Source organism: Eriocheir sinensis, chromosome 12, assembly GCF_024679095.1.
Source record: "Eriocheir sinensis breed Jianghai 21 chromosome 12, ASM2467909v1, whole genome shotgun sequence".
In the NCBI taxonomy this organism is placed as follows: domain Eukaryota; kingdom Metazoa; phylum Arthropoda; class Malacostraca; order Decapoda; family Varunidae; genus Eriocheir; species Eriocheir sinensis.
The window spans coordinates 4565631-4584864 of record NC_066520.1 but is presented as its reverse complement, the minus strand read 5'-3'; the positions used below and the strand labels follow the sequence as shown (position 1 = coordinate 4584864).

Below are 19234 nucleotides of genomic sequence, written 5' to 3'. Positions count from 1 at the left end.
AAGACAGTACGAATACAGCTAATTTCCTGTATATCACAACTAGGTAATTAATTGTGTACATACTCCCATACATCGTTGCCCCTCCTGTTGTAGCAGACAACTTTCTCTCTAGCTCCCGCTTAGTTAGGTAACACACTTAGCAGCTTATCACATGCACCCAAGAGCACCTCCCATAATGTACAAGGAGCAGATAAGCTAAGATTAACCAATCTATCTATATCTCCGCACCCTGCTCCCTTCTAAGAACTTCCCTCCAGGGGGTGCCCATGGCTGAAGTGTCTCCATCTCTTCCTATTCTGGCACTCCCTCTCAGCACACTCAATCCTGCTACTCCCAACTATCTCGCTCCAACACTCACCCTATTGTTCCACTTCACAGGTGGTCTTCCCCTGACACCCCCTCCCTCAATCCTTCCCTCACACACTCTCTTCACGAATTCATTCTCCCCCATTCTCATCACGTGTCCAAACCATCTCAATGCACCACGCTTCACCCACTCCACCACTCCACACTCCACTCCTTTCGTTGTCACACCCATACCAAACCTCTCGTACACACTTTCATTACTTTCTCCATCCTATCCTGACACACCACATGCACCTCTTATAGAACTCATTTCCACTGCACGTATTCTGGATTGCTGTGGTGCATTCCATGTCCACGTCTCTGATGCACATGACAGAGTTGGCAGGATAATACTGTTCCTTATTCCCCTCTTTACCTCCATGCTCACACTTCTTCCTTTCATAACTCTCTCCAATGCACCTACTACCTGTCTGCCCTTCACTGCTCTTTCCCTCACCTCACCTTCCATACTTCCATGCTTACATGAAACAGTCCCTAAATATTTAATCTCAGTCACCTCCTCCAATCTCTCCTCCCCTAACCTTATCCTACACTTCGTTGTACCCTCTGCTCTAACTCTGTACGGCTTTGCAAAATCAATGACCTGCTCTCTTGCCCTCTCAAATACCATAACCTTACTCTTTCCAGCATTCACTCTCAGCTTTCTCCTCTTTCACACCCTGTCAAACTCATCCACTATCCTCTGCAGCGTCCCCTCATTCTCTACCAACAACAATGTATCATCTACAAACAGGCCCACAACCAATGACTCCTCTGTACCTCTCACTTTCAGTCTTGGACCAAGCTCCCCCACTCTGGCTTTCATTTCTCTCATACAACCGTCTGGTGACATCACACCCCCATCTCACACCTACACTAACACTGAAACTCTCACTCAACTCACCATTCATGCATACAGAGGCACTCGCATCCTTAGAGAAGGATTGGATTCCCTCCAGCAAACACCTTCCCACATAATATATCCTTAGAACATCCCATAAACCTTTCCTGTCAACCCTGTCATATGTCTTCTATAGGTCCATGAATGCAGCAAACAGCTTCCTACCCTTTTCTAGCTCAGATTAAGCTGCAAAAATGTGTTTGTAGGCACTAAAGATGTACAATAGTAACAATGAACAACAGAACTGATGGAGAAATGAAGACAATTGTGCTATCCACAAGTCCTGCCTTGCCATTGTCGTTATTTTGATCTGCTGATCTGCTTGAGGTGATGTATTTTCAGAGCAAATCCTGATCAGTCAGATCCTGATCAATGATCTAGAGATGATCAGTGTTCTAAAAAGAAGTGGTTATTACTTAGAATCGTTGAAGTTTACCAGGGGTCAGAAACGGGTTAATCCATCTTACACTGTTTCTTAAGGAAAAATTATTTTCAGTTTACAAACAAATCAGTTCAAGAACAACATTTAGGAATTAATTAATTTTGAAACCCGAGGTTTCATTGTACAGCCATTCCTATCATTTACTAATATATAAATTAAATCTATTCTAAATTTACAACAACTACTACATAAACAAAGCACAAAACCATACATTACACTCAAAACATAGAGTACAGAAGACTATGACTTACTAGCTCCAGGCCGATAACACCAGCGCCAATCAACACCATCTTGTCAGGGACCCGAGACAGCTTAAGCGCACCAGTAGATGATACAATGGTCTCCTCATCCACCTCAATGCCAGGGAAGGGTGTCACCTCTGAGCCTGTCGCGATGAGGATGTTCTTGGCGCGGACCACATCATTCTCCCCATCTTCCTTTAAAACTGTCACTTCAGTTGGACTGACGATTTTACCATGGCCCTGCAGAGAGAGTGGAGGAGAGTGTGTATTTACCTAGTTGTAGCTTTACAGGGCCTGGGCTTATGCTCGTGTGGCCCTGTCTCCGTATCTGTATTTGTCCAACTTTTCCTTAAAGTTTTGCACACTTTGCCGATACTACATCCTCACTTAGTCTGTTCCAAACCTCTATATTTCATTGTGTGTGTGTGTGTGTGTGTGTGTAATTCACTACAGCCTGATCACGAGTTGGACTCGCTTTCGCCAGCAGGTACCCTCACGACGTGAGCAAGTGCTCATTATCGTCAATCTCTGGGTACTCTGTGTGTGTGTGTGTGTGTGTGTGTGTGTGTGTGTGTGTGTGTGTGTATTTATTTACCAATTTGTAGTCTACCGGGCCAGAGCTAAGCTCTAATAGCCCCGTATCCATATCAACATTTATCCAGCCTTTCCTTCATTCGTTGGACACTGCTCACCTCCACCACCTCTTCCCGCAAGCTGTTCCATGTGTTAACACTTATGTGGAAAACTATACTTTTTAAGTCACTCAAACATGTTCCTTTATTAACACTTTTCTTGCGCATGGAGCGGACGCGACTATCCCCTCAGGAGCAGTCAGCCAGCCTCTGTATCTCAAAAACTATTCATCACAGCTAAAAACAAAAACACCTTTTGGAAAGAGGAGGTCCAGATCTATAGGAGTCGGTTATGTATGCCTCTCTTGCGAACGTACATGCACGTTCAGGGAGTGTTGAATGTTAACACTTACGTTGGTGCGTGCACGATGATCAGCCATACTGAGGGAACTGTGGACATCTCTCCTTGAGATTCTGGCAAGGTTGTATTGCCAACTGCAATATTTACGACTATTTGGTCAAAGAATCAGTCAGGTGATAGGTGAAGCTATGCAAAAATGCCACTATATTGGACAAGAACATCCACCAATTACTTGTCCGTAGATTTGCCGTGCTGGGCTGATATGATTGTCCATCAAATTTAGTGAAGAACCCACTCAACTGGCAATCCTGTGTTGTGAAAAATAGTGTTGGAACACTCTCATATGCGGGAGATTTGAGTGCGGCTGGAGCTCGCAGCGAGCGTTTAGCACCACCAGCAAATACGCCTAACGCTCGCTGCGAGCGTTTAGCAATGAAAGGATTAAGTTTCTTCCTGTCCTGTCAGTCCCTGCATTCTCGCAGTTAAGAAGAGATAATTTCTGTCCACCCCATCAAACTTATTTACCAACTTATACAGCGTGATCAGATCTCCTCTCTCCCTTCTTTGTTACAGTGTCGTCAAGTCCATCTCCTTCAATCTGTTTTCGTACGTCATATTCCAGAGTTCTGGGACCATTTTAGTTGCAATTCTCAGTATCCTTTCCAACTTTCTGATATCCTTCTTTTTCTGAGGCGGCCACACAACTGCAGCATACAGTACCCTCTCGAGTTTCGCGCTATCCGAGTTTCGCAGTTAATCCTAAATTCTTACCATCCCGACTTTTGCGCATTATCATCCCGAGTTTCGCGCTGCTTTGACACGTACAGGTCACGTCTACTTACCATCGGCGTCACGCACGCTACCTTTAAAGGTAGTATCACACTGGACGTTTTCCTCCAAACATTGTGGCTATGGCAAGAGAGAGAGAGAGAGAGAGAGAGAGAGAGAGAGAGAGAGAGAGAGAGAGAGAGAGAGAGAGAGAGAGAGAGAGAGAGAGAGAGAGAATGGGTCGTTTTGAAGCCGCAGTTGAAGGCGGCTGCCTTACAATTGGCTGACAGTTCTGAAAACATGCTTGTGATTCGCTAGGAGTCTGATGACGTCATCGTCGACGCTCACCATATCAGTGGCTTCACCGCCTTAAGGCGGTGTCACAATGGCCATTTTCGTCCAACCGTTGGGGCTACGGGCAATGCCCGTACGCCCAACTGGGAGCGAGTTCACGGTTATCTGTAAGCTGGTGTCACACAGTGCTTTCTTCTTCCCACCGCGTTGGAGCCACCTAGGGCAACCGGCAACTCCAATTTTTCCTGGTGTGTGTCACACACGGCCAAGGTCGGTTGCCCGTATCCACATCCACAACGTAAACAAAGCACTTGCCCTGTATCAACATGGCGTCTTCTACTCACATGGATCGAATAACAACAAACAAACACACACACACACTCACTCACTCACTCACTGACACACACACACACACACACACACACACACACACACACACACCAGACTCATTAGAAACCATTGCAGATGTTTCTGACAAACAGAAACGACTTCACCATTTCTTGAGTGTGTTAGAACGTATTTGGTGAGTGGCTCACATGAACCAAACCTAGCTCTTGGCAAGAAGAGAGCAGGTGCCTTTAACACTGCTCTCTTCTCCCCATTTGGTATGTTTGTTTTTTATGAACCACTCACCAAATAAGTTCTAACACACTCTAGGAAATGGCGAAGCTATTTTTGTTTGTGAGAAACATCTGCCATGGTTCATGATGGGTCTGGCGTATGTGTGTGTGTGTGTCTTTGTTGTTACTCGATCCACGTGTTTATGTGGTCGGAGTCTAGATGGGTGGGTTGGCCGCTCATGCGCGATGGTGACAATGAGAACTGGCACGGAGCAACCACAGACACGCCACACCCACAACAGCTTCTTCCTTCCATTTAACTGATGCAACAAGTCCATGACTTGGGTAATGGCAGCACAAGCCGCGGCAGCCCTTACTTTAGCAGACGACGCCATGTCGATATAGGGCAAGTGCTTTGTTTATGTCGTGGATGTGGATACGGGCGACCGACCTTGGCCGTGTGTGACGCAAACCCGGAAAAGTTGGATTTGCTGGTTGCCCAAGCTGCCGCCAACGCGGTGGGGAGAAAGGCCCGGTGTGACACCAGGTTAGGGACAGCCAACAACTCACCCCCAGATGGGCGCACAGGCATTGCCAGTAGCCACAACGGTTAGAGGAAAACGGCCAGTGTGACACTGCTCCAAGGCAGCGAGGCTGCTGACTGGGTGAGCGCCGGCGATGACATCATCGGACTCCCAGTGAATCACAAGCGTGTTTTCAGAGCCCAGCCAATCGTAGGGCTTCATCTGTGGCTTAAAAACGACCCGTTCTCTTTCTGTTTTCTTCCTTTTTCCAAGGTACATATTTTGAGATAACAAGGGAGTAAAAGAGGAAAAAAAGTGAGCTCCGGGGGGGCAGCATGAGCCAATTATAATAGCGCCACTATAAACAGTTGCCCGCGCCATGACGGGCTCAGGGCCGACCATCAGGCCCAGATGTATAGTCTACTGGTGCCATAGCCCACGTGTATATAAAAAAAAAAAAATAAATAAATAAATAAATAAATAAATAAAAAAATCCACGGGTTGGAACAGATAAGCGCTTTTTCAGTGTTTCCAATACCTCGAGTTTCGTGATCCTCGAGTTTAGCGCTATACCTTTGGAGCGAAGCGAGCGCGAAACTTGAGAGGGTACTGTATTCAAGTTTTGGTCTGATCAGTGTTGTTATTATTTTCTTCAGCATTTCTTTGTCCATAAAACAGAATGATACCCTTATATTTTGCATCATCCTGTCGGTTTCTGCAAACAGCTTGTTTATGTGCTTTTCTGGGGATAGTGTGTCTTGCATCATTACTCCAAAATCTTTTTCTTCATGTACCACCTCTAATTTTTCTTCTCCCATCCTGTATGTTTTCCTTGGTCTGTTTTTACTTTTCCGCATTTCCATAACATGGCATAACATTTGCATTAAATTCCATCTCCCATACCTGGCTCCATCTATACACTCTGTCCAGGTCATTTTGCAGCTCTTCACAGTCTTTCTCCATCCTTAATTTTCTTTTTAACTTTGCATCATCTGCAAAAAGGCTCATATAACTTTTTATACCCTTTGGCATATCTTTTATATATATTATGAACATTATGGTGCCAGAACTGAGCCTTGGGGAAACCTGGGGAAGGTAAGCTGTGGTAACCTAGATATCACACTGGCCCTGTGTCCCGGGGTAATGGGCTCCCTGAGCCTCCCTCCCACCACAGGCTCAAGGGCCAATGTTATGGAGATGAGCACTGAGGCCACGCGCTGCTACAGCGTATGCCCCCAACTTTACCTTACCTTATTATGTCATAAAGTGGCTCCAGGAGTAGGTAGGAAGACACCTACCAAACAGGCGTGAGCTACTCCCGGTGAGGATATATGGGAAGCGAGGAGGGTGCTGAAGCCCTTCAAAGACCCTTCCCATGTCCTCACTAACTGTTTCCCTTTTGTCTCATCAATACCAGAGAGCAGTTCAGCATGCTCTCTAAAGACAGTTCCTCTCTCTTTCTACACCACACTACATTCACACAACACACACACCTTTTCCCAAAATTCCAAATTCCAAATGGCGAAAAACAACACTGCCTCGGAGTCCCCGCCTGGGGGGGACCATAAATTCGCCCAGGGAGGACTCCCCTTCTGGCTGCCGACTTGAGAGGTGTCCTGATAACTCCTCGAACCTCCTCCTTATCAATTTCTCCAACATTCATGGTCTTCGTTCTAATTTTCATTCTGTGGAACACCATCTCTCCTCTAAACATCATCTTCTCTTCCTCACCGAAACACAGGTTTCAGAGGCTACTAACAGCAAAATCTACTCTGTTCCCTCCTACTATCTCTATCCTAAATTTCAATCCAAAGCTCGTGCCCACGACCTTGACTCCTCTGAATTTTCCACCATCTGGCTAAGACTTCATTGTCATTCTATTACTAAATACATCTGTGCTGTTTATCTCTCACCTAACTCTACTAACTATGTAAAATTCTTTGACTATTTGAATTCTAAAGTGGAGCACATCTTGTCTCACTCTCCCTTCGCTGAAATCTCCATCTTGGAAGATTTCAATGTTCACCACCAGCTTTGGCTTTCATCCTCTTTCACTGACCATCCTGGTGAACAAGCCTGCAACTTTGCTCTCAACGATCTAGAGCAGTTGGTTCAGCACCCTACACGTATTCCCGACCGTCTTGGAGACAGGCCCAACATTCTAGACCTCTTCCTTAACTCTAATCCTTCTGCTTACTCTGTCAAACTGTTCTCTCCGTTGGGCTCCTCCGATCATAACCTTATTTTTGTTTCCTGTCCTATCGCTCCTGTACATCCCCTGGACCCATCGAAGAGGCGATGCTTCTGGCATTTTGCTTCAGCTCGGTGGGACGACCTGAGGATGTACTTTTCCGATTTCCCGTGGAATGATTACTGCTTCCAGGAGAGCCCCTCTGTGTGTGCCCAGCGCATCTCAGAGGTGACTGTCTCTGGAATGGAGCCATACATTCCATGTTCTTTCTCTACTCCTTTGGGCCATTTTGAAACGGAAAAAAACTCATCGGTAACCCGGGTGAAGGCAGCAATCAGGAAGGAATGGGAGGAAATTAACCCGGATACTCTAAAAAACCTTGCCAGTTCCCTTCTTGCACGCCTTAACAAGTGCATTAAGCATAAAGGGATACCTACACGCTACTAGAGCTTGGTAAGTACAATTTTTTTTTTACATTTTTTATTGTTTAGTCTTTGTTGTTAAGTCTGCCACACCTCGAGACATTTTCAATTGTGCCGAGTGTAGATACAGGCCCACGTACTTTTAGCACTAATTGGTTATATCTGCCATAAATTGATGCAAACCTTAAAACCTACGAGCAATGGGTACTATATATTTCTACCTGCTCAGCAGGTACTGTGAACATTTGACTCCAAACAATAACTTGTTTTACAAAATCCCAAAAGAGAAAAAAGAACCAAGTTCACTGGGAGAAGTACCTCCCAGACAGTTCTTGAGTGGCCAAGTGTGGCGCTGCGTGTACAGTAATCCCTCGCCATATCGCGGTCTCGCTGTATCGCGGATTTTAAAATTGTAAATATTTAGTTTCGTATCGCGGATTTTTCGCTATATCGCGGAATTTTGCGGTAGAGGTATTTTAATATATTTATTACTTTACTTATTTTGCAGTAAAAGAAGCTTTTTCTAGCCTAAAAGATTGTAAACAATATAAAAAATTAAGAAAGTATTAATAAGAACATATTAAAATAATATTAAATTGAAATAAAATACGTAGCGCACTGCAGATGAGTAGACAAAGACTCGCACGTATGGAAAACGCAGCTATGGCCGCTTCCGCTTGAGCTAGTTTGCCCACGTGTGATCGTACACGGCACACTATTGGCTGATGGATGGGAGGCGACCAACCAGAGCACTGTGTTCTGTATCCTGGGCACTGATTGGCTCAGCGACCGTATCATTTCTTGGTTCGTCAGTGGTTACCTCGGAGACAAAGGGAGAGTGTGTTACAGCTTGCTACCGTTAAATGCTCGAGAAGTTGGCAGTGAGGACCCAGACAGGATGAGGCAATGACTACACTTGAACAAGACTAAAGTCCTAAACTTGTTCAAAATAATTACTCCAAGCTTATCTAGTTTCGTGGAGCTCATTGCGGTACTGGAATAAACACATGGAGAGCTACTGAACCGAACAGCTGATACGCTCTTCTTCTTCTTGTGACCACAATTTACCGACCACACGAATAACCGACATGTTGGTAACCGAGTTTCTGACTAGAATTTCGATGAGTTTCCCGTGAAATGTAGCCGACTTTGAATCTCGTGAGAAACTAGTGGTTGAGTGACCTTGTTCACACGGGCTGAGGCGTGATTTACAGAGAGATGCGTGCTTATATAAATAATATATATAAAATATAATAAATAAATTATATAAATAATAAAATAAATATAAGGTCGCTACTTCACAGATTTTCGCCTATCGCGGGGGGTTCTGGAACCTAAGCCCCGTGATAAACGAGGGATTACTGTATTGCTCATATGGTCTATTGGAAAAAATAAGGGTAGCAATAATATAGTGTAAGCCTCTTGATGAGCCAACATAATTTGGGGGGGGGGCTACATTAACTACAAATTCCCTCTTCTTTCATGCCCAAAATCTCCAACAAGTTATGACTTGTACTGTGTTCTTACCTTGAGTCCTAGGACCTTGTTGTTCTTGAAGAGGTGGGCAATGCCTCCTGTAAGTGCTGTCACTGCCTTATCCTTGGCACCCATCAGCTTTTCCAGGTTTAACTTGACATTGTCAACCTGCAATAGCAATTGTTATCAGACAAGTGTTTTGTGATGTGGATTTTTTTTATTTATTTATTTAAAGAATGCAATACATCCTCACTATACATTTAATGGATGTCAGTCATGTTACCAAGGATTCCATGATTGACATGATAGGTTAGGGAATATTTTTAGATTGCTAAAATGTGGTAAACCTTAAAGAGGATGAAGATAATAAAAGTGGATGATGCATCAAATTCTAACCAGTTCCTTATCTTGATATCATCTGCAAGTAATTCATCCAGGCCTGATGGGAAAAGTGGGCAATGGATAGTCCTCACACCACATGTATATACTAAAGGGGGTAACCAAATGACATAGCACTAAGTACCCCAGATTTAAAGAGGCAAAAGAAATTATGGGTTCAAAGAAAAAAATAAATGGACACTGGTTTTTGAAAGTCACTCAAATATTTATGCATGTCTACAACTTTGCAGGAGGGAACCTCTACATGTAGAGTACAAATATGAGGACAAGATAAAACTGAGATCTTTAGAGTTGAATGACTTTCCCCTTACTGAGTATGGGTAACAGAATAAGGAAGATCTAAATAAAATATAAATGGAAAATCAACTAAAGCTTGTTGTAACCCAAGAGTAATAAGCTGTGGTGATAAAGATGAAATGTCACAGAGAGCTGGATAACAACCTCTGACTCTAGACTTATTGTACCTCTATGCCGCGCTCCAGGAAATCTTTGCTCTTGGCCATGTGGTAGTAGTGGGAGTTGTTGAGCAGAGCCTTGGATGGGATGCAGCCAACATTGAGGCAGGTTCCACCATAAGTTGGGTTTTTCTCTACACACACAGTCTGCCAGAAATATTGTACACATGAAGCTTGTTGGAAAAAAAAAAAAAAAAAAAAAAAAAAAAGTAAAAATGCTTACCTATCCAGATATAGGTAAGAAAGAGGGAGGATTATTTCTCTCGGTGCGGTGCTATGAGCCGTCCAGCAAGCTTGAGCTGTCTCGGCTTGTCTGCACATGCACGAGCTGTCCAGGTTTTATAAAGAAACCCATTTTATTCACTGCATTAATTCTTTTAATAGGTTATAATATGATTACCTATTTTCTAATGATTTTCCCTCTGTTTCCACAGAGTTCAAGGCTGAAATGTGTCCTTAAGTCCTTTGTGTCCTATCAGAAGAGAACTCTGAGGAGACGGAAGGAAAATCATATGATAAAATGGGTAAGTTTATTATGAGCTATTACAAACTTGATGCAGTGAATAAAATGTGTTTGTTAATAAAAACCTGTACAGCTCATCCAAGGGCAGACAAGCCTGGACAGCACAAGATTGCTGAATGGCTCACGGCACCACACCAGCAGATAATTCTCTCTCTCTCTCTCTCTCTCTCTCTCTCTCTCTCTCTCTCTCTCTCTCTCTCTCTCTCTCTCTCTCTCTCTCTCTCTTTCTCTCTATGTTCTTATGTCAATCCATGTATCAATTTATTCTATCCATATATTTATTGAGAGAGAGAGAGAGAGAGAGAGAGAGAGAGAGAGAGAGAGAGAGAGAGAGAGAGAGAGAGAGAGAGAGAGAGAGAGAGCGAGAGAGAGAGAGAGAGAGAGAGAGAGAGAGAGAGAGAGAGAGAGAGAGAGAGAGAGAGAGAGAGAGAGAGAGAGAGGTGGGGGCTTATCTCTCCTGGATCCAGTACTGCTCCTATATACGTAACTGCGGGTTGAATGGGTTAAAAACTGCCATGTGACAATGAAAGTATAACAGTGTGGGAATGATATAAAAGGGTATGGAAGGAAGCCAATTTTGAATACTTCAGGGGTAAGTGGTGAGGCAAGCAGGCTACTGGTTGACCCCTGTCAAGAATTAAATACAAAATCCCCACTCTATTCAGCCAGTCATTTAAGCTCTAACTTTCCATCTCTGATAGTAAAGCATAAAGCAAACTAGGACTCCACACCGCTCTGTAGCTCAATTGGTTAGAGCGCTGCACTGTCAGGCTTCACGGCCTGACAGGCGACGGTTCAAGCCCTGCTCAGGCCGGAATCTTTACACTGACAACGAGTGGTTAATGTGCCCCCTTGAGCAAGAGGGATGGGGTGTGTGGCAGTACCCATAGATCTACTATAATGAGCATGAGCTTGCTCTTGTTGGAAGGGTACTTGCTGGCTATTGGCGAGTTCAACTCGTGATCAGGCCGTGGTGAATGGTGAATTACACAACAACCACATGAGAGATCACAACCACTCAGGCTAGCATCATCTCTTCATGTAAGGATCCTGCCACCTGCTAGCTGGTCACAGACATGTTATTCATGTAAAATTCAGCAACTATTAGCATGATTTTTTCTTTAAAATTTAAACACTGTATTCATTCTGGGGCCCTTTCAAAGCATTTAAATCTTATAAACCACTGCTAAATGACTAGGGTGGTAGAGAATCTTCCCACTGCCAAACTGTCACATCATGGAATGCCTAGAGGCACACAGACAGTGCAGCTCAGGTTACAACCATCAATTAAGCATATGGTGTCAAAGTTCAGTACATTAGGATTGCAGTAAGGTAACACTCAGGACATTTGTGACTCGTAGCTGAAGAAAATGTCTATAAAATCCAGCCTAAAATGAGCACAGGCAACTCAGTTGCAAGATTCACAGGCAGCACTGTCAACTGCAGCTTATAAACCTGCCTCTTCTTCTATGTGGGGTTGCCTCAGACCCCTAAGGCAGGTAATGTCTTCTTAACCCTTTCTTTACGCGTGGGACGGGACACGACTATCCCCTCAGGCACAGTCAGGCAGCCCAATGGGGGTCTCTTTTAACCTCTGTATCTCAAAAACTATTCATCACAACTAAAAACCAAAAACACCATTGGAAAGAGGAGACCCAGATCTATAGGAGTCGGTTATGTATGCCTCTCCTGCGAACGTACATGCACGTTCAGAGAGTGATGAATGTGAACACTTAAGTCAGTACATGCGGGATGATCAGCCATACTGAGGGAGCTGCGGACATCTTTCCTTGAGATTCTGGCAAGGTTGTATTGCCAACTGCAATATTTACAACTATTTGGTCAAAGAATCAGTCAGGTGATAGGTGAAGCTATGCAAAAATGCCGCTATATTGGACAAGAACATCCACCAGTTACTCGTCCGTAGATTTGCCGCGCTGGGCTGATATGATTTTCCACCAAATTTAGCGAAGAACCCACTCAACTGGCAATCCTGTGTTGTGAAAAATAGTGTTGGAACACTCTCATATGCGGGAGATTTGAGTGCGGCTGGAGCTTGCAGCGAGCGTTTAGCCCTACCAGCAAATACGCCTAACGCACGCTGCGAGCGTTTAGCAATGAAAGGGTTAATGATATCCCAGAAATAGTTTTCAAAACCAGAAAAGGGAAAAAAGGTCTTGCATACAATATCATGTTTGTGTAAAAACTATTGTTTAATAACCATGTAAAGAGATATTTTCAAGTTTAGAAGGAAAAGATATCATTAACAATGTCTGTGTGTGACAATGAGATTAACCTGTACAGCATCTTATGCATAAAATTTATGCATTTTCATGTTGACCAATGGAGCGACATGTTCATAAATTTTATGCATTCATTTGCTGCATGATTTTCCACCAATGACTGGCTGTAGGTGGATGGAAGTCGTCCTACCCCATCTCAGAATGACTCAGCAAGGTTTTTCAGGCTTCTAAGCATGTCTCTGGCCCCACATACCAGCACTGTGAGGCCCAAGATGGAGAAAGCTACTAAGGGGGGGGTGGGGGGTGGGGGGCATTACATTTGTGGGTAAGCATTATTTTCACACTGCCACAGCTACGAGGTGTAATAAAGTATGGAGGTAAAGAAGAACTGGAATTGCATGCAACAACATCGGAGGGGGTAAGGGGGGTCCAGTTAATCTTGATGGTTAGGGAAGGGGTATTATCACATATTTGCATCACTGGATGATGTAGCCATGGATATTTTTATATTATGAGCTTGCTATAGTCAAACCATTTCAAATAGTCCATTTGGGTGTTCGATTCCGCGAGTCCTTTCCTCCCCTCTGCTCTGCCACAGTCCCAACAGCTATCTCTTCCCCTCATATCTTACCTATTGGTAACATATGAGAGGGAAAAATAGGTGTTGGGACTGTGTGGCAAAGCAGAGGGGAGGAAAGGATCCGCAGAATCGAACGCCCAAACAGTCTCTGAAATGGTTTGACTCTAGATGGTAGTTATGACACTCAGACACTACCAGCCGTCCATCGTGGGAAAGAGGGAGGCCAAAAAACAAAAGGTTTAAAGTAGATGTCAATTGTGATTTCCTTACTTTTAGGCTAATAACTAACTCTTAATGAGAGAGAGAAAAAAAAAATAATAAATAAATAAATAAATAAATAAATCCTGATATCAAAACTATTTTTGTTTTAGGGGGTTGATGATGTAATGGCTAAAATCACTTAAAATTAACATTTAAACAATCGTGGTACTAGCTAGGTAATTTATAGGGCAAAATGTGGTTTTGAGCAATGCAGATTTCATCACTGGAGTTGATGATCAGCACAAGGTATAATTATGATGGCCGAGGCCCAACAGTACATGCCATTATAAGTTTTTAGTCCACCAACCATCAGGATCCAATGGGAAGAAGCCTACCGGCACAATAGGCCACGATGTGTAAAAAAAAAAAAAATAAATAAATAAATAAATAAATAAATAAAAAATTGTATAATTTTCCATCATATCCACTTCTACTTATCATCCCTTACAAGTAATCTGTGACTCATAAGCAACCCCCTTGATTATTAACACAACTGATTTTCAATATGCCTAAAACACTCAAAATATCCATATAATTGAGCCCACTCAGCCACTTAATGGTCAATACATCTGCTATCTCACACATGCAACATAATTTCCTTTCGCTCTAGACATACAGTGCATTCTTACCTTCATGCCCAGCTGTGCAGCCTTGATGGCAGCCACATACCCTCCAGGACCAGAGCCAATCACTACCAGGTCAGCTTCGTGGGAGGCATAACGGCGCTGGCCAACAATGGAGACTGCTGGCCCATGCCCCAGAGCCAACTGGGCCTGAAGCAAGTAAAATCTTTATACTAAATGCTAGTTTGGGAAAGGCATGAAATAAATAAATGGAAAGACAAAATGTTTGAATACACCAAAAGAATAACTCTAAGACAGAACCTAAGTGGAACCAGCTGCTACAGGAAAACCTCACTTTACATACAAACACTTGCACAATGAATATTCACTTTAACCATCATTACATTTTACTTTACTAATCCACTTCTGCTAACTTGAAGCTATGAGTGGATGAGAAACAGCTAAATGTGAACCAAATATGAGACAAGCAAAAGAGCATAAAATGTACATTAGTGTGTTCCTCTCATACCAGCAACAGTGAAGCTGCTAGTAATTTTTTCAAGCAACTATATCATTGTTACTTGGTGGTTTTGGTAACAAAATAAACCTACTTATGATAGCTGGCATCCAGTCTGAGAGAAATTGACCTGCTATCAATGCGTTCTTCTCACCTAATTAGTTCTATATTACATTATTGACTATTTTTAACATTACATCCAAGGCCTCTCGAATGATCAGAGACTACCCTATCTGTCAGTTGAGATCAGGAGACTGAGAGTGTAGATATTGCAAATGTTGAAAGTCGAAACAAGAATTATAGAATCATTTATTGGGACTGCGTCGTAACGACGAATCGTCATAGGAAGAGTTTATAAGTAGGGATGTACCGATACCAAAATTTTGACCTATACCGATACCCCAATATTTGACCGATACCGATACCGATACCTGTGCACTGTTTTTTTTATACAACAATTCCAGCAGTTAATGGGCCATATCAAATGTTAGGAAGAAAAAAAAGACCCACTACTCGTTGTTCCACCATAGAAGGGAAGAAAGTGAGGGAGGAGGTGCCTCGTGAGGTCTAGTTGACTCAGCTAGGTTAGCTTTAACTTAACTGGCGTACATTTAGACTGTGATGAAATACCCAGACCCAGGCAGCATGCCCCGTTGTGGGGTGACTGTCTGACTGACTGAGGCAGGCAAATGAGGTGAGTGGAGGGGATCCGTCAATCCAGCGCCGAAGCTACTAAACCTGTATTGTACGCGTCTGCGGTGCCAAATGCTATACTGTATACTAAGTATTATATGCTTGTATTCAAAGTAATATGAATCGTATCCTTTAAAGTGACGAGATTTAAATCGGGGGAAATTCCAAACTATGTAGTATTATGATACTAGATAATTACACTTTTCTAATATTTTTTCAACAATTTAGAAAATCCAATTTATATTGAACAAAATTATTTGCACCGGGTGACATGCGACGTACAAAACTCCTTCAGGTATCGGTAGTATCCTCAGAAAATCAGCCGATACCGATACCGATACTCTTAAAATGTGCCGATACCACCGATACCGATACATTGGTACATCCCTATTTATAAGAGTGTGGGAAAGGTCAATAGGAGTGTGGGAAAGGTTTGTAAGAGTGTGAGGAGGGTTTATAAAGCCTTAAAATATATAAAAATAATAAAAAATATAAGGTCGTATCTTCTGGAACCAAACCCCCGCGATAGACGAGGGATTACTGTATATAATATATAATAATAATAATGATAATAATAACAACAGCGGCACTCCTACGGAATCTTGGACCCGCCTGGCTCATGGGCTGAAGTTGCTAGTAATGCATTTTCTGCTGCAGTGTTACCACGCTGAGCGAGCGAGCATTCCTGGCAGTACGTCGTGAGACGAGCATTGTGTGTGTGTGTGTGTGTGTGTGTGTGTTTAATTCACCTCTTGGTCTGCTGCTGCAGGTCTCTCTCGTGACAGCCAGCCATTCCCCTACGGAAGAGCACAGAGCTCGCAGTACCGATCATGTGTGTGTGTGTGTGTGTGTGTGTGTGTGTGTGTGTTATTCAGGCATTGGATCACATTTACATCATGAGACGAACATTGTGAGTATGTATGTGTGTGTGTGTGTGTGTAATTCACCTCTTGGTCTGCTGCGGGTCTCTCTCGAGACAGCCAGCCGTTCCCCTTTGGAAGAGCACAGAGCTCTTAGTACCGATCTCTTGGTAGGACTGAGACCACTCACACACAACACACCGCGACAACGAGGTCACAACTCCTTGCCTTACATTGCGTACCTACTCAGTGCTAGGTGAACAGGGGCTACACGTGAAAGATAAACCCAACTTATCTTCACCCGGCCGGGAAATCGAACCCCGGTCCTTCTGGTTGTGAGGCAGACGCTCTATCCACTGAGCTACTGGGCCATGTGAGTATGTGTGTGTGTGTGTGTGTGTGTGTGTGTGTGTTATTCACATAGCTGGGCATTATCGCGATACTTTATCGCTGATAACAAAATCGGGTTATCCGCTACTTATTCAAATATATTTCGGTATCTTCGTTACTTTTGTAACCATACCAGCGATAATCGCTACTTTTTTCCGCCTCTCAGAAAAAAAACGTTGTCTCCTCCCTACTGCGAATGCATGGCCCTGGTGCCCGGTGTTGTATGAAAAAACTTTGGGGTATGAAATATCTTCGGTGAAGAGATTTCATACTTAGATCATCAACATTAACACACTAGGTTATTTTTTGTTAGACTAAAAAATCAATATATCAAAGAGAAAAATTATTTAACTTTGCCCAAAAGATGATTATTCGCTGCCTCAAATATGATATTCCATATTCGTTTGTGAGCATGCCATGATATTGAAGGCACCCGGTGTTGTGTTATTTGGTGTCCCATCCTCAAAACCTGGCGCTTTGGTTTACAAACACTGGTCTCTCGTGAACTGCGCATGTTCAGACCAGTAAGCGTAGCCCTGTACAGTCTCACAAAGCTTTTAAACACATTAAGAGTTGCTGGAAGACTGAATCAGACATACAGTACCACCATCCTCGCTGTTTCTAGAACGACACTCTGTACATACAAATACAACTCGTACAGTGTCGTTCTAGCAACAGCGGGGATAGTGGTAAAGGTACTGTACGTCTGATTCAGCCTTCCAGCAACTTTTAATTATGGTTAAGAAGCTTTGTGAGACTGTACAGGCCTACGCTTGCTGGTCTGAGCATGCGCAGTTCACGAGACCAGTGTTTGTAAACAAAAGCGCCAGCTTTTGACGGTGGGGACGCCAAATAACAAAACACCGGTTCAAGCGTTTCTAGTACTACCGTCCATAGGTATGTGTCAAGGTGTTGTTTTCAGGTTTTGTAAGTTTTTTAAAATACAGATAATGAAAATTTGAATTCATCTATGTTTTTTATTTGAAATATCAATATAGTATCGTTTTCGCCAATCAGACTTATCGCTAGCTAGTATCGGCATTGTGGATTTATATCGGATATCGGTTATCGCCTATATTTGTCTCTCCAGTTAACGAATATCGGTTATCACCGATAAGGTTTTCCATTATCAGTTATCGGTTATCGGGAATAAGGTTTTCTGTTATCATGCCCCGCTATGGTAATTCAAGTGTTGGATCACTTTTACGTCGTGAGGCGAGCATCGTGTGTATTTACCTAGTTGTAGTTTTACAGGGCCTGGGCTTTACGCTCGTGTGGTCCCGTCTCCGTATCTGCATTTATCCAACTTTTCCTTAAACCTTTGCACACTCCTTGCCGATACTACATCCTCACTTAGCCTGTTCCAAACTTCTATATTTCTTTGCGGGAAGCTATATTTCTTTATGTCTCTCAAGCATCTTCCCTTCCTCAATTTTTTACTATGTCCTCTTGTGTTCCTGATGGAAATTCCTTCTTTTAGTAGTAACTCCTCGTTATCTACCTCTTCCATTTTGCTCAATAATTTATAGATTTGTATTAGGTCTCCCCTTTCTCTTCTTTGTTCTAGTGTTGGTAAGTCCATTTCCTTTAGTCTTTCCTCATATGTCAACCCCTCCAGCTCTGGAACCATTTTTGTTGACATCCTTTGTATTCCTTCTAGTTTCCAGGGGTGTGGAGTCTGAGTCAGAGTAGGTGGAATCGGGTACTTTTGGCCGGAGTCGGAGTCTGTAAAAATACCCTCGACTCCGACTCCTTAACGTAATCATTTATCGTGTAATGTAGTTGTGAAGTTTTTTTTTTTTTTCAACATTATCTGGATGTTGTCTATATAGAATACACGTAATTTGGATGTAAATTCATGTAAGAAAAACGACCTCAAGAGAGTCTACCGGCGCTACAGGCAGAATCTAAAAAAATAAAAAAAAAAAAAAATAAAATAAAAAAAAAAAAAAAAAAAAGGCAATAGAGGAGGGGCATGGGGGCCGGAGTCGGAGTCACAACTTTAAAACTTCCCGAAGTCGGAGTCGGAAAATTTTAACTCCGACTCCACACCCCTGCTAGTTTCTTTATGTGTTTCTTCTTATGGGGAGACACACTGTCCCCACATATTCCAATTTTGGTCTGATCATAGTGGTAATTAATTTTTTCATCATATCCTTATCCATGTAGTGGAATGCTATTCCTATATTTCTCACCATGTTATACATATCACCGAATATCCAATTAACATGACTCTCTGGCTGTTTATTATCTTGCATCATCACTCCCAGATCTCTCTCTTTGTGTACTTTCTTTAATGTTTCACCATCTCCCATTTAATATGTCCATTTTGGTCTTCCTTCACTTTTTCCCATTTCCAAAACATGACATTTCTTCACATTGAATTTCATCTCCCATTCCATACTCCATTTCCAAATCTTGTTTAGGTCTTCTTGCAGAATTTCGCAGTCTTTGCTGTTTCTTATGTGTTTTAGCAGTTTTGCATCATCTGCAAACAGGCTCATATAACTATTTACTCCCTCTGGCATGTCATTAATATATACTAGGAAAAGTATTGATGCCAATACCGATCCCTGAGGCACTCCACTCTCTACAGTTCTCCATTCCGATTTTATGTCCTTAACCACTGTTCTCATCTCTCTTCCCCTTAGG

At 42.9% G+C, this 19234-nt stretch overlaps 1 protein-coding gene across 1 annotated transcript in view; it reads right to left on the bottom strand.

Annotated features, from left to right (window-relative positions):
• Positions 1 to 19234, bottom strand: part of LOC126997310 (dihydrolipoyl dehydrogenase, mitochondrial-like) — a gene marked incomplete at its 3' end in the record, with an annotated part of 35804 nt that overhangs the window by 4417 nt on the left and 12153 nt on the right. The window contains 4 exon segments of the mRNA XM_050858312.1: positions 1940 to 2170; positions 9150 to 9266; positions 9962 to 10099; positions 14189 to 14332. Coding sequence (XP_050714269.1) covers positions 1940 to 2170; positions 9150 to 9266; positions 9962 to 10099; positions 14189 to 14332 — 630 coding nt within the window.